The 16,743-nt window shown below is 49.9% G+C and overlaps 1 protein-coding gene across 8 annotated transcripts in view; it reads right to left on the reverse strand.

The window, feature by feature from the left end:
• Positions 1-16,743, reverse strand: part of PAX5 (paired box 5) — a gene marked incomplete at both ends in the record, with an annotated part of 186,611 nt that overhangs the window by 39,740 nt on the left and 130,128 nt on the right. For 5 of the 8 annotated variants that reach the window (XM_079705809.1, XM_079705807.1, XM_079705805.1 and 2 more), the window contains one exon: positions 2,533-2,634. The exons of the other annotated variants lie outside the window; for them this stretch is intronic. In XM_079705809.1, the coding sequence (XP_079561935.1) occupies positions 2,533-2,634 (102 nt within the window). The remainder of the gene's footprint in view (positions 1-2,532; positions 2,635-16,743) is intronic. 8 annotated transcript variants of the gene reach the window in all.

Consider the following 16,743-nt stretch of genomic DNA (forward strand, 5'->3'; position numbering starts at 1 on the left):
CCTATTCCGTGTTATGGGCTATGAGGGGTGCAGAGGACAACTAAGGCAGAGGCCTGGCCTCAGTGAGCTCACCTCCTGATAGCAAAGCTAATTGGTCCACGTGGCATAACAAACAAATGTAAAGCATTGTCCCCAGAGCAGGGCCTCACCAGAGGCATCAGGGGTGGTGATGTTTATGCTCAGCCCTGGAGGGTGAAGCTGGATCCCAACGGGCTGAGGCAGGAGGTGGTCTAAGCCAGAGACACAGAATAAGGAGGGACACTGACCGGTCTGAGAGGCCTGCTGGGGACCAGCGAGCGGTCAGGGAGGGGGACGGGCTGGGAGAGTTGGCCAGAAAGGCAAGTTGAGGCCAGACTATGGTGATGCCTGAGTGACAGGCCCGGGACCTGCTCTGCTGAAAGGTGGGCCGTCTCTGCCATGGGCCAACTCTGGGCAGTTCTAGCAAAGACCATGCATGCAGGCCAGCACTGCCCCATGAAGCCTTCCAAGAATGAGTTTGGAAATCATTTTGGAGACAGAGTCCCAGAGATGTGATGCTGGTTTGGACATTGAGGAACAGGAACTGAGGACCTGCCTGCTGAGCGTGGAGTCCCAGCCCTGATGCCGGGGGTCTGGCACTGAAGGAGTGCTGAGCTACATGAGAAGAGAAAGCAGAAAGAGAAGGAAAAAGGGGAGGAGGGAGACGTGGGGCTCCCCTGCCAAAATGCTTGTCTTCCTTCCTCCTCACTCTGTGCCCTCCCTCTCTGCAGAGTCCCAGGGGACCCCACTGGCCCTGTGGCTGCCCCTGTCCAGCTGCTGCTGGCAGGTTTGGTTAGACTGTACCCTTGTGCAGGCCTGTGATTCCTGCTGCCACTGTTAATGGGCATCGGTTCCCGCTGGGGGCTCTGCCAGGCCCCCAGCCGTTTGTATCCTGAGCCTGGTAATTAGAGCTGGAAGAATCCCAGGGGCTGGAGGGCAGGCTCTGTCTGGATAATCTCGGGAAAGTTCAGCTGCTCCTCTGAACTCGGCCTCTTTGGGGTTGGCAGCAGGGAGCCAGCAGGGCCAGCCGGGTGGCGTCTGCTTCACCTGCCAATGTGCTCTCGGGACAGGGCCCGGGGCTGCCGCCTCCCCCTCTGCTATCACTGAAAGCGTGCATTGACAGACTGAACGTACACGATGGCAGAGGACAGCAGTGCTGAACTGGAGGGCAGAAGACCCAGATTCAAGGTCTTCCACCACCAAGCTCTGCAGCCTTGGGCAGTTCCCTAACTTCTCTGAGTCTCAGTCTCCTTCTGACCCTCGGGACCCTGCCCACCTCACAAGGTTGTAACACCAAAGGGCTCCTGGGCAAGCACTCTGCACTTGACAAAGGGCCCCAGAGATGGGAGGGGCCGTTACTGGATAGGCAGGATCCATCTCCTAAGGCTGCCCTAACTTGCTGAGGGCTGAGAGATGAGTGGGGGTGGAGTGGGGGGCAGGAGGGCGTGTGTCCCACCGCCTCCGCTTGCCCTGAGCGTGGTGTCTCCCTGTGCTCTGCCATGGCCCATCCTGGCGGCAGAAAAGGCAAAGACTGCAGGCGTGAACCCGGCAGGCCTCCCCAGCGTTGGTAAGGCCCAGGGCAAGAGTACACACAGAGGCCATTTTCCGTATGTCTCATATTTAAAAGTCATAAATCAAGCTAACAAGCCGTTAAATGAAATATGCTCTGTCCTCCTACCTTGTTAAATACATCTTTGTAATAACCTGGAAGGCCAGGAGCGAATTCAGAATTCTGGGACTCCTTGGCGCCTGCACCGGGGCTCTGGCTGAGTGGGGAAAGCCCGCCCGAGGTCTGGTCTGCCTAGCTTCCTTTCCCATGCCCAGCCCACTCACCCTCACCCCGGTCTCGAACACAGGTGTGGACGCCCAGCCTTCACGCCCAAGCTCTGTCCACACCAAGAAGAGTCTGTCCTCAGGCCCTGGGGTGCACATGTCTGTGATGTGGGCTGGGAGGAGGCTGGAAGAGGCTTAGGGCTGTTTGGGCAGGACCCCTGGGTGGGCTAGAAGGAGGCGTACGGGCACCAGATAGGCACGTCCCCTTGGCCTGCAGACTCCCCAGTCCATGGGTGGGGGGACACTGCCCCTGCAGTGTGGAGGAGGCTCCAGAGCGGGGGTCCTCCTGCCTGGTCTAAGGGTGGTTCACGCTGGGTCATGGCTTCTAGTCGTGGCTCTGCCTCCTACTTGGTGGCTGACTTAGGCACGTCCCAGCCCCTCTCTGACCTTCGGCCAGATCCCGTCCCCCTCCGTGTTCAGGCTCCCTGTGTAGCCAGTGAGGGGTGTTTGGGCGACAGTCAAGGGCCCCCCTCTCTCTGATGTCCTCCCAGATGCTGCCGCTGGCTGGTCCAGCCCCACTGCCAACCCAGCTGCAGAGAAAGAGCCCGAGAGTGCAGACCTCTGCCTCATTTATTCAGGTCCACTTCTCAGAAGCAGAGAGGTCATCTGGGCTGTTTGCGGGGATGCCCCCCGGAACCCCGAACGTCACCTGCTACAGAGACGCAGACAGTGCAAACTCACCAGGCACCATCCCTGTCAGTGTCGGCGCTGAGTAGCTGCCCTGTCCGGCGGGGGGGACATGCGGAGGGTACCCGGGGAGGGTCGTGCTCGCCAAGTCGCGGCCTGAGGAATCAAAGCAACAAATCACAGGGTGAGCATCTCCACGGCCAGCTGCTCATGTCCACAGCTCCCTGGACATCTGCACATTTGTCACGTCTGGATGCTTAACACCAATGTGCCCCCAGTCCACGTGCATGCACGGTGCACACGCACGCGCACACACACACACACACACACACACACACGTTTACCCACCCCTCCAGCCACCCTCTGGCACAGCCCTGGGAAACTGGAGCTCTGACCAGCTCCCCTTACCCTCTACTTCCCAAGCAGGGCTTGGGCTTCTCCATCCCACACCTTTTCTTCTGCTGTGCCCTCTGCACACGGCCCAACACCACCCGCCTTCAAAGACCAGCTCAACTGCCTCCCTCCTCCTCTTCCTCGACAGTGGGCGGGGCTCTGCCTGCCTCAGACCCGTATCTGGTCCTCACTGAACTTTTCCTCTTTGGGCCTAGAGCTTGTCATTCATTCAGTGATGGTGAAGGAAGCACCTCCTGACACCAGACACTGCTGTTCTGGACTCTGGGACATAGAGGTTACGGCCTCAGCCCTCGGGGGCAGACATCCAGTGGGCACATGTCCACCTCGTTGCAGGCTGTCAGCTCCTGAGGGCAGGGGCGACACCTTGTTCAGCACCCAGAACACCTGCCTCCACCACAGGGCTTAGCACCTATAGTAGGTCTTCATGAATAAATGTGTGAATGCATGCAGCAGCCAAGTGGTCTGTGTTCCAGGCCATGTGGAAGAAAACCCCAAAGTGGTAGAACTCTGTAAGGGAAGTGCCACTGAGGTTTGCCGCTCAGGGAAAGAGCGGGGCTACGGCTCTTCAAACATTGCCAGTCACATGTATGTACCAAGGTGCTCATGCACAAGACCAACAATCCAGACCCTGGGAGATGGGACTGTTCAGTGACTACCTGCTGAGCTCTGAGGACGAGACCCTACCCTGGTGGGTGGAATCGGCAGTTGCCCCAAAAGAAAGGGATGCCCCTGCTGTCAGCCATCCTGGGAAATGGGTGGGAAATCAGGTGGCCTTGGGATGAGGGAGGGAGAGAAGACAGAACCTTGCCCTCTTCTGGATGTGGACCCTGAGGACCGGGAAGGCCAGAAGAGGTCCAGTGGTGTGGGGGACCAGCCCCTGACCCCGCAGAGCCAGGCTGGGGCCCAGGAGCCTCCCCTAGGGCCCAGTGGGGTGCTGCCAGCAGGACACAAGTAGACGACTTTGAGCTCCAGCACCGCTAGCAGGTGGCCCAAGAGGAGGGACCATCTCTGACCAATGGCCCCCAGAGAATCCAAGGCAGCGACCATTTATGAGCCTATAAATGGTCCCCCATATGAAAGAACAGCCCTTCTAGTGCCAGTCACTCAAAGACTGTCCAGCCAGCGCCCAGAGGCTGCCTCATTTCACAGGCTCTGCTTGTCTTCCAGACCCTTACAGAGCACAAGGCAGCTGCTCGACAGCAGGCCCCCTGCCCCCGCCCTCCGCTCAGCACCTCCCTGGCTTTGGATTGGGCATCTGGCTTGTGACAAGCATGGCTCATGTCTCTTCACACGCGGCACTGCTGCAGCACAGCAGGTGCCCCAAGGTTTACCTCCCGGAGTCCTGAATGCCCCCCGAACTGCAGGTGACTCCCCATGAGAGCTGAGATCAGACAGAAAAGTGGGGTTGACAGAACTGACCACACTTACATGGTGATTTCAAGAGGCCTTCCCCCACCCTGCCCCCCCGCATCCCCTCCCTCTTCTGACCCAGCAACCATAGCCCTCCACGGCAGCTCCTTTTTGCACAGAGTCTAAGCTCCAGGATCAAGTCTTTGTACCCCAAGGCTGGAATGGCAGGGGCCTACAAACATTTAAGTGAATGAAAGGCATGGCCCTGCTAGAGAAGCAGGAACTCTCTGGAGGCCATAATACTCCCCTCCATCTGGGGTCAAGGGCTCGCAGAGCTCTTCTTGACCAACCCCTGTGCCATTTTGCAGATGGAAAAACTGAGACCCACGGCAGGGAGAGGGGAGCAACTGGTCCAGGTACATCTGCCCGTGTTTCCTGACATCAGCCCAGGAGCCACCTCTAACTTAAGCAACATCCTGTTGGGGGTTGGCGGAGCACCCAGGCCCAACACAGTCTTCTCCACACTTGCTACAGAGATTTGGTGACCCAAGGGCCACTGAAAAGACGTCTCAGGAAGCAGAGTGAGCACAAGTGTCAAAATACTCGGTGCAAGATCGTGGTGCCAGGGGCCAGACTGTGAAACGTCTAGAGAGAGCGCAGGCTGGGGCTGTTCTAATGGGTCAGCTTCCCTACCAACCCGTGCAGCACCCACTCGGCCCCAGCCCCAGACTCAAACCACAAACACCCTGATGACAACAACAAACCACAAACGCTTACATAGAAACTGTAAACACCAGGCTCTGTTCTCAGTCTTTTAAATCCTTAACTCATTTAACCTTCAACAACCCTATGAGGTAAGGTACCGATACTTCCCCCACTTTATAAGATAATGAGACGGAGAAAGGTCAAGTAATTTGTCCAAGCTTGCACAGTAAGGGCCAGGGTCTGAACCCAAGCAATCCAGTGGCAAAGACCGTGTGTTTAGCCAGTCCACTCCACTGCCTTGCACAGGTACCTGTCCACCCGCCTCTCAGGTGGGACAGCAGGCTGTCCACCCACCTCTCAGGTGGGACAGCAGGCTGAGCCCTGCCTTCAGGCCACAGTGTCACCATGGCTTACTGGCTCCCTCGTGCAGAAGGAAATTCAACTACACGGTTTTTGTGATATATGTGTTGAGGTGGGAGCCAGGGCCACGCCAGCAGGAGGCCAGATCTGCCTCCTGAAAGATGCAGGCATTATCCTGATAGGAGGCTGCCTGGTGCAGGGGGCTCCTGGGGCCAAGCCCCACGAGGTCCACACCCCACCTGTCTGCCTGAGATGGATAAGAGGCTCCTGAGAAGGGAAGGGACTTGCCCACGACACTCTACTGATTTGAGGCAAGGCTGGGACTGGAATCCAACTCTCCTGTCTCCTGGGATTTGATTCTTTCTTCAACAGGGGCTGTTCTTTTGGTCACATCTGAACCTCAATGGTTTCTGCCACTGTTATATATGCTTTAAAACCCTGATCCCAAAAGCAGAAATGCAGTGCCTCACCAAAGCACTCAACTCAGGAAGCTAGATAAAAAAGCAATAAAATGAACCTAAGGAAAGGAGGAGGAAGGAATCAATAAAGAAAAGCAGAAAATAATGAATTAGGAACCAGAAAAGCAGACACAATAATAAATATACACAATAATAAATAATAAATACAACCAAGAGTTGTTTTTTGAAAAGACCAATAAGATAGACAAACCTAGGGCAAGATTCAAAAAAGAAGACACAAATACCAAGATAAGGAATGAGGAGAAGATACAACCAGAATATGGAAGAGATGATATTTTAAAAACATAAGAAAATGAGTGGACGCTCTAGCTATTAAATGTGGAAATCGCGTCAAAAGGCACAACAGTCTAGGGAAACATGAATTAGCAAAACTAACTCAAGAAGAGGTAGAAAATATGAACAGCCCCCAATCGTCTTAGAAAAAATAGAAAAAGTTGTTTAAAATTATTTTTAAAAATAAACTGCCTCACTCATTTAGCTTCTTGGGCAAGTTTGTTTTTGTTTTTGGCAAGTTCTTTTAAACCTTCAAAGAACACATACTTCTATTATTAAGCTGATCCGGGATACATAAAACTAAGAAAATCTTCATTTTGCCAAGCTAGCAAAATGATCCTGACTTAAAAATTGAACAAAGGTGCACAGAAATGAAAATTAATGGCTAGTCTCACAATTTATTAATATGCATGCAAAAAAACCCTACTATCTCACTGATGAAGCAACATATAGAGAGAATAGTACACCATGACCAAGTAAGGTTTATTCCAGGTATGCCAGGGTGCTTCAATATTAAAGTATTCATTGGGAATTCATATTAATATATCAAAAGAGGAAAACCATAAGATTATATCAAAGCTGTGGAAAAGGCATTGGCTAAAATTAAAGAACACTTACAGCTCGATAATAAAAAGACAAACAACCCAGTGTAAAAATGGGCAAAGGATCTGAATACACATTCATCTAAAGAAGATATACAAAAATGGCCAATTCACTATCAGGGAAATGCAAATCAAAACCACAATGAAACACCACTTCATACCCATTAGAATGGCTATAATCAAAAAGACAGATTTTGACAGCATTGGGAAAGATGTGGAAAATTGAAACCCTTATACACTGCTGGTGGGAATATAAAATGGTGCAGCCACTTTAGAAAAGTCTGGAAGTTCCTCAAAAAGTTAAACATAGAGTTACCATGTGACCCAGTAATTCACTCCAAGAGAAATAAAAACATGTCCACACAAAACATGTACACGTATGCTTAAAGCAGCATTATTCATAGTAGCCAAAAAGTGGAAACAATTCGAATATCCATCAACTGATGAATGGATAAAGAAAATATGGTGTATCCATTCAATGGAATATTTGGCAATAGAAAGGAATGAAGTACTGATACATGCTACAACGTGGATGAACTTGAAATCATTATGCTAAGTGAAAGAAGCCAGCCACAAAAGACTACATATTGTATGATTCTATTAATATAAAATGTCCGGAATAGGCAAATCTATGGAGACAAAAAGTAGATTAGTGGTTGCCTTAGTCTGGGGGTGGGAAATAGGGGGAAGGGAGGAACTGCTAATGGATATGAGGTCTTTTTTTTGGGGGGGTGCAATGTTCTAAAATTGGTCATGGTGATGGTTGCATGACTTTGTGAGTGCACTAAAATCACTGAATTGTACACCTCATATGGGTGCGTTGTATGGTATGTGACGTATATCTCAATAGCACTGCTATGTTTTATTCTTGCCATCTATCATCACCATCATCTTGAAAAAGAAAAAGTCATTTGACACCAAAAATGTAGGAAGGACATAATATTAAACTGTTTCTGAAACCAAATAAAATTATCTTTAAGGAAAAAATATGCAATAAAAGAAAAGATTGATAAATTGGATTACTTAATAAAACAGACCCAAAACCTCTTGCCTGGTAAAAACAAAATAAGCAAAGTCAAACGATAAATGGAGGACTGGAAGAAATTATTTGCAGCATATACCATAGATAAACGGCTACTATCCCGATATATCAAGAGCACGTAAGAATCAAAGGGAAAAAAACAGAAGTCCTGTAGAAAAATGGGCAAAATTCGTGAACATAAAACTCACCAAAAAAAAAAAATATATATATATATGTAAAATGACAAACAAATTGAAAAGACGTTCAGTTTACTCATAATACTAGAAATGTAAATTAAATGCAAAATTGTACAACCCCATGTGGAGGGGGATTTGGCAACACCTAACAAAACTGCACAAGCGTTTTTACCCTTCCAACAAGCAACCTCACTTCTAGGGATTTACCCTGAACATACATACACCTTCAGCAACACACAAATGCATACACACGGGTTAGTCACTGCAGCACTATTTGTAACTACAAAGTACTGGAAACGATCTAAAGGCCCAAGCCTAGAGAACCGGGTGAATAAACTGTGGTGTGCACACACACTGGGGTGCTGTGCAGCTGTGCAGAAGATTGAGGGGCCGGAGGGCTGTGCCTGGCACGGGTGATGGAAGCCAAGAACTGAACCCTGGTCGCCCCGTGCCTTTGTAGCAGGTTGCTGTCCTCCACACAATCCCAGGTCAGAACCCTTAGGGAACTTCAAGTTCAGGTTCCAAATGGCTAACTTTGGAAGACCACGGAGGGACGATGGTAGGGAAGGGACAAAAGTAGACTCTGGGCCCTGGAGGTGCGTGAGTTTGGAATGCTCAAAATACAAATGAGTGAAGGGGAGAGGGCGCAGGGCTGGCTTAGCCACAGCTGACACTGGCGGAGGAAGTGGCCTCTGGAGGCCAGACCCATCCTGAGGGAGGAGACGCTCAAGCCAGTGCAGAGGGTGTCAGGCTCCAGGGAGCAGGAAGCCACCTTCACCTGCTCAACTTTCATACAGGCCCCCAGTTGCCTCCAGAGCCAAATCTGGACTCCTGGGACTAGCAGGGGGTGTGGAATTTGGAATCACACGGGTTTGGGTGCAAACTTAGCACCACCACTTCCCAGCTGTGTGACCTTTGGAAAGTAATACAATCATCTGAGCTTCAGTCTTCCTTCTGTAATCGGAAACAGAGCGTATTTATTGGGAGCAAAACAATGCGGTGCTTGCTGTGACAGTATTAAAACATGTTCGCAAAACATGTCTTCTTTGCTAGCCTTCTCATAGAGGGAAGGGGTCTATGTCCCCTTGCCTTGAATCTGGGCCATTCTGGTGACTAGTCAACCAACAGAGCAACAACTTCCTTAGAGGTTCCTATGAGCCAGACCCTGGGCCAGTACTTCACATGCCTTATCTCAGTCAACACTCACAACAACCCCAGAATGTGGGTGCTATTATTTTCCCCACTCTACAGATGAGGAAATGAAGGCCTCAAGCAGTTGATGTGCCCAAGGTCTTACAGTTGATAATCATGATCGTTAACTTTTTTGCAGCACTTACTATATGCCAGGCACTGTTCTAACACTAGGCAGCATTCCAAACACTGCTCACTGTGTTTTGTAGATATTAACCCATTTAATCCTCAGAAACTCTGTTAGGTAAGTCCTACTATTATCCCCATTTTACAGATGTGGAACTAAAACACAAAGAGGTTAGGTACCTGCCCAAGGTCTCACAGCTAGTAAGAAATGGAGCCATATCCAAACTTAGGCATTCTGGCACCAGATTCCTCACACTCCCCCAGTGCACTGGGCACTTGTCCTTTTCCTGCCTGTAAACTGGAGGTCCCCAGACAGCAAGAGCTGCTCACATCCCTCCCTTCCCTGCACTGGCCGGGCACACAGTAGGTGCTCAGAAAACGTCTACCAAGGTGAAATTAATCAAAAGACATTGGTTCTCCCGTCTGAGAGAAACTTTGGTTCCCACCTCATCAACATCTCAGAAAGCCCTTCATCATGAACTCCACAAGATAACTAGGCCTGATTTATCTGTTTTTTTGTTTGGATGCAACTTTTTCTTTTTCATACAGCCATTTCTAGGTAGGCCCTCCCTATGTACACTAATGGGGGGAAATCTGAATCCAATTAACTTCAAATTTAGCTCATAATGAACTTATCTCATTTTGCTACCAGCTCCATCCTCATCGTGTGGCAGTAATTAACCACTGGGGGTTGTCACTCCCAGACACATGACATGGAGATCCTCCCATCCCCTCACTTCAAACCCTTACAGAATTCATTACCCTGACAGTGTGCAAACCCTTCATTTTGAATACCGCAGGGCACCAACCAAACTCCCCCTCTGTCTGCCTGTGTGTGTGAGCGAGAAAAAGAAGAAAGCAAGCCACTGAGAAGGCATGAGTTATTGTGAACAAGATGGGAGCAGGATGCTGGTGATGGTTCAATGGCCAGAGAGGGTCTGCCAGCCTTGACAGCCCTGGGTTGGAGGTTCTGCCCAGAGGAGGGGAGTCTCCACCCACAAAGCCCAAGCTCTAAGGGAATATGGCAGAGCTGGCTGGGGAAGGCTAAGTCCCTTCCAAACTGGTGATCATATCCACTGGGGACTCTTAATGCCCAGGAAGCCTGCACACCCCAGGCCGGGGCAATGGTGACTTGCTGTGTGACCTCAGGTAAGTTCTACCACCTCTCTGGGCCTTAGTCTTCCCATCAGCACACTCAAGCAGTGGGAACAGATGGCCTCTGAGGGATTTTTCTGCTTCAACATTCTATAGGTCAGAGGCCTCATTTTACCCCTGTGTTGTTGGAAATGGAGGCCGGGCCAGCTGCTATAGAGATGGAAGTTCCTGCCCGCCTAGCCTCAGCACTCCTGCCTAAAGCATCAGGTACCCTGGGGCCCCTGGATTAAATCCTAGTGAAAGCAGGGTAAGCATCAGTCTTGTTTCTGTCTTCAGGAAAGGAACTTATGGCAGGAGATGGGGGCTGTCGACCTGCACTTTATTGCCATGGCCCCCTCACCAAATGTCCACAAGGGTGACCAGGCACCTGGCCCTGAAAGCAGCTCCTACTCGACTGTGGCTAGTTTTCAGAAGAAGCTGGTTTCATTTCATTTGGGAATCGCCTGTCTACGTGAATGTTGACTCAAATCCAGTTTCTAAAATGTACACTGAGGGCCAAAGAAAACTTATCCGAAGCCCATGTTTAGCCCTCAGACAGCCAATTCTCAACCCTTCCTATCCTCAAAGCTCTCGAATCCTGTCTGAACCTCCCCACACCATCACCCCCACCAGCTTCACCAGCTGCCAGGCCTTTTAAGGACATGAGCCCTGCCTGGGTGTCCAGGTAACTACGAAAGAGTAACCACCGTGCAGGGCAGAACAGGCCAGGGGATGAAGGAAAAGCACTGCAGGAGGTGACTGCTGAGAAACTGGGGCCCAAGCACAGCCAGTTCCCTGGGGCCATCCTAACCTCCTGCCATCTTCCTTGTTTCTGGGGGAGGGGACAGCCCCAGCCTCCCAGCCACGCCAGCTTCCAAGACACCCGTTCTCCCTCAGGCCCAGTCAGTCCCCAAGCCCCTCCTGATTCTCCATTGCCTCGGTGCCCTCTCCTCCCTGGCCCGACCTGCCAGGTCAGACTGTTCTTCCCTTCACTCTGTTTCCTGGCAACCTCCCCTCAGCCCCCTGTCCTGTCCCTGCCCTACCGTCTGTCTGGATGGCCTGTCAAGGCTGCTCTTCCAGAGCCCCGGCATCCAGCCACCAAACCGCTCAGCTCACCCTGAAGGACAGCTTGGAATCACGCAGGAACTCAGTGAGGGCTCCGAAGCCAACGCTTCTGATTCTATCTTGGTTCAATAATTTAACCAGAACTGCAGACAATTCTACTTCTACAACATTTTCTCAGAAAAACTTCCTCAGAGTCACAGAACCATGAGAACGCCTTTTGCATGTTAAGAAACATTATGAAAACTTAAAAAGAAAAGGTCATAAAGGTGGGAAGCATAGCCTTTCAATGTCATGGGGCACTATTTAACAGGCACACCCAAGGATCATAGTTCTAAGAGAACTATGTGTTTGATGATTCTTTACTGTTTGATTAGAGTCTAGAAATAGAGAAGTTACACATTAATGTGTAGATTTCTATAAAGTAGAAAAGACAACCCCAAAGGTTTTGGTTTATTGCCCTGTAGGGCATTAACTAATTTTGTATCTAATCTAGCAATTTTATTCCAACATTTTAAAAAAATGCTTTTCTCCATGGACAATATAAACCCTGTTCCTCAAATGTTCTTGGAACCACCTTTTTTTTTTTTTGTGGTACGCGTTGTGGAGCACAGGCTCCGGACGCGCAGGCTCAGCGGCCATGGCTCACGGGTCCAGCCGCTCCGCGGCATGTGGGATCCTCCTGGACCGGGGCACGAACCCGCGTCCCCTGCATCGGCAGGCGGACTCTCAACCACTGCGCCACCAGGGAAGCCCTCTTGGAGCCACTTTTATCTTTTTATAGGTTCGCTCAGTAATACGAGTTGAGTAAAATCTTCATGTGTTCATTCTATATTTGTACATGAGCTATGTTCTTAATTTTTAAAAAATTATACATTGACACTCGTTATAGGAAAAAGCCAACAAACCGTGAGTGAGATGAGTTGAAGATTTTCAACCAACACCAAAGCAGGTGACAGTAAACAATTGCCACCGTAGGAGAGGGAGAGAGGAACAACCCAACACTCAGGATGTGGGAAGGGGATTAATCCTGCTGCACAAACCCCTGGCGTGTGTGTACACGAAGTGCGTATGCCACCAGGCTCATTCTTTCCAGCTGGCGTTTGAAATGTGTGACAGTTTGAACAGGGGCTGCTCCCGAGTCTCCCTTTGTTCCAAACTGCCACAAGCAAAGGGTGTGTGAGCTGCGGAGTGCAGGGGGAGTGTTTCACCTAGAGGGGAAAGGCTGGCAACGAGGGAGTAGCCCAATTGCCTGCACACAATGGACGTGCTAATTGCAGAGGGGCCTACCCAGTCATTAAAGCAGACCTGGCCGGCTCCTAATGACAGGTTTATCAGCCATTAGTTGAGGTGGTGTTATTTACTTAGAAAGAATAACCCTCAATTTCTTTCCCCCAAATTACTTAACCCCACTTTCAACTAATTCTGCCTAGCCCTCCTCTAATTGCCCTGGCTAGAGATCTAATCTGGATTTGTCCAGCAGGGAAGACAACTCTGAGAATTCATGCATCAGGGCTCTGTTTACTTTGCAGCCTCAAGCCTCCGCATTCCTTCATTCCAGCCGACCTCATCTACGCCCCTGGAATCACTGGGAACTTCCGGACTCCAACAACTGTGTTTCAATTTCAAGAAAATGTTTGAATGTCATCTGCCTGGCATTTTAGAGCAGATACTGGGGCTCAGTCAATATTTCCATGTACATTTATGACATGATCTGCCTCAACTAGCAACTGTTAATCCAACGTAATAAACCAACAAAGGCAGGGTTCTAGTGAGCAAGACTGCAAAGTGGCTCTGCCACGCTCATGGCTCCGGGCATCCCTGCCAGGACAGGTGCTGCTCCAGGGAAAGATAGAAGCCAGTATTTACAGCAAGAGGACAGCAAGGGCCACTGTGGGCTAGCTCAGCTCTTCACTCATTCATTTGTTCACTCATTCATTCATTGATTATCTGATCCCTACTGAGTTCTAGCACCTGAGGACCTGGAGATGATAATAACAGTAATAAAATAATAATAATATCCACAACAATAACAATGATTGTTTATTCAGCTCTTACCATGCCCCAGGCACCATTCGAAGTGCTTGTATGTATGATCTCATTTAAGTGTCACAGCCAGCCTGGGAGATATAAACCTTTATAATCCCTAATTTGCAGATAAGATGGTGGCACTTGGAGGCCAACTGAGGCCAACTGATGCCAGAGTCCATACCTTTACCACCCCCTTCCCCTCATTATTCTTCTTCAATAGGTGAATTGTAAAAAACAAAACACACCTCCTTTTGACCTGCAATTCTACTTCTAGGACTTTACCTATGGAAACACACAGAAAAGTACACCAAGATTTACATTTAATGGGAAGGAGGGAGGGAAGGAGACAATCCAAGTGTCCATCATAATGGCTGGATTAAATAAATTATGATACTTCCCTGTGATGGAATACTGCACACTTCTGAAAAACAACGAGGCAGAGTTGAGTGTGCGGACTGTGGAAAGAGCTCCAATATACATTATTGAGTGAATAAAGCAAAGTGCAGAAGAGCGCTGTGCACAGTGTGATTTTATCTGTGCCAGTAAAACGTGGATACATCTATCTGCTGATAGATGCATAAAAATGTCACTGAAAGTATACACAAGACACGGTTAACTCTGGGGTGAGGGATTACGGATGGGAGGGCTGAGGTTGGAGAAAGGGGAACTAGTTTTCATTTTCTATTTTTCTGTATGGTTTAAATATTTAACCACATGCATGTATTACTTTTTATTCAAAATTAACTTTCTGATTTAAAATTAACTTTTTCTTAAGAATCAGACACTGTCTGTGCCCCAAGGGGCTCACTGACAGTCTTGAAGGGGAGGTAATAATGAATCTAGGATGCACAAAGGGCACACTCCCCCCTCCCCCCTCAGCAGCTCCTGGGCCAGAGCTGTTATGGCGGGAACTCCTTGCTTTCAAGGACAGCTTGGCCAAGTCACACATCCACAGCTTATGGTCCCACCAGGCCTCCCCCACGCCAGCAACCAGCCCTGCATGGATAGAAAATGCAGTGATGTCCCGCCCATCCGAAATGTGCCACCAGGGAACCTCAGTCCTGACAATCTGGCTGTGAGTAGCCAAAAGGTGGGCACAAAGCCTGTCCCTAGAGCCCCCCTGGGCACCAGCTCTGGCAGGCCAGGTCCTCATCTGCACACAGTTCCAATGAGCTCAGTGGCTTGGTTTCCCAGCTGCCAGCAGATTGAAAACAGCAAAATAAGAAGAGGGATAGAGACTTATAGAGCCAGGCAAACTGATGTTAGGAGAAGTGACAGGTGAGCAGCAAGGATGGAGACGGGAAAACAATATAATCCGACATAAGAAGCCCAAACCTCAGCAGTCTGGGGTGCTCGGTGGAGGGCAAGCTGCCTGCTTACAGACCTCCAGAACCTTCGCCACTGCAGCAGTCGAGGTTCAGGGATGCTTGTTCACGGAGATGAACCTGGGTGCTGTCACTGGAAGAGGGTGAACTCCTGTCTCTCCAGCATGATTATGTGCATCTCTTATCTGAGAAACTGATATGACAAACCAGTGTTTTGAAAGTTGGCTTGGGACCTATATAATCATAAGTAGCAGATGGAGAAAAGCCCAATTGTCCATCTCAGTCCAGGATGGGTCCTTGGAGAACCCTTGTACGGTGCATGGCAATGGAAAAGACCACCAGGAGATACGATTGCTGATGGAAACCCTCCTCACCTCCACTCCTGGTTACAGTACGCACCCACTCAAGCTGGCTGGAGGATACTGAAAATGTATTCTTGCCTCCCAATGTCTCGGAACCATGGAGTCCCATGACTGGACTGAAACTTGGAGGTGTCCCAGTCCCCCCGCCACCCTGACTCAGGGCTGACAATATTCTCATCACGTTTACCCACCCCAGGCTGCTAATGCAGAACACACTTCCCAAATCTAATGGTTGGAAGTCTCTTCCTTCCCAAGAATTGGTTTATACATAAACTGGATGATTACTAAATGGGAAGTGGAATGAATAAGTGAATACACAGAAAGCAACGAGTTCCCCTGAGGGGACCTTCCAGATGGGGGGACTTTAAATCTTTGTAAAAGGGCACAGTGTGGCATGGTAGTTAGGGACAAAGGCCACAGCCTGGCAGTCTCAGTTCAGACCCTGGGTCCACCCTTGTTGGCTGTGTGATCTTGAGCAAGTTGCTTAGCCTCTCTGTGTCCGTTTTCTCATCTGTACATGAAGATCTGCCTCATCGTGTTGTCACGTGGATTAAGTTAACAAATCCATGTAAAGCCCCCAGCACAGGGCCCAGCACAGAGCAAACACTCAATAGTGCCACCATAGCTCCATAGCTCACCCGAGAGCACAGCCAGATCAGTCTCTGAAAGTGTGGCTCTGCTCTCCTCAAGCCATTGTCAGAACCTGCAATGGCTCCCCACTGCCAACCCAGCAAAGACCACACCGTTAGCTAAAAACACGAGCCCACCCGGAGCCCAAATCCCAGTCCTGACTCCTACCCGCCATGTGACCTTGGGCGAGTGATCCAGCCTCCCTTTCCTCACATGTTTAAGGAAGCAGGAAGGCTCCGCAACAGTTCCTCCCTGGTGGGGTGATTGTGCGTGAGGCGAGTGCCTGGCTCGAGCCCCTCACTGCCCACTTCCTACGCAAGCGCACTGCCCTGTCGGGCCACCTGTCTTCCTTTGTGCCCCATGAATCATTTGAAGAACGAAATGTGAAAGACAGTAAGTGAAGAAGGAAGCCATACTCTACACGAAGGTGGAAAGTCTCACAAAGCTCACCCACCCACCGCTGGGTGTCCCCGCCATGCAGTTGAATTCATGTACGATGGCTGGAGCTCTGCTGAGCTCTATTTGCCATGTACTCTTCTACGTGCTTTATGCGCCTTGTCTCATTTAATCATCAAAACAATCCTACAAGGTAGAAGTTATTATTATTGCTGTTGCTGATACTGAGAGGATGAGCCTAGCTGTTAAGCGCACCGGCTCTGGGAGCAGACTACTGGATTCAAATCCCAGTTCTGCTCCTAACTAGTTGTTTTGTAATCTTGGGCAAGATTTCACCTCAGTTTCCTTATCTATAAAATGGGGCTAATAATAACACCACCTCCTTAGAGTGTTTAAAAGGATGAAAGAGGGGCTTCCCTGGTGGCGCAGTGGTTAAGAATCCGCCTGCCAATGCAGGGGACATGGGTTCGAGCCCCGGTCCAGGAAGATCCCACATGCCGTGAAGCAACTAAGCCCATGCACCACAACTACTGAGCCTGCACTCTAGAGTCCGCGAGCCACAACTACTGAGCCCGTGTGCCACAACTACTGAAGCCCTCAAGCTTAG

The sequence above is a fragment of the Hyperoodon ampullatus genome (genome assembly GCF_949752795.1).
Source record: "Hyperoodon ampullatus genome assembly, chromosome: 6".
Classification (NCBI taxonomy): Eukaryota; Metazoa; Chordata; class Mammalia; order Artiodactyla; family Ziphiidae; genus Hyperoodon; species Hyperoodon ampullatus.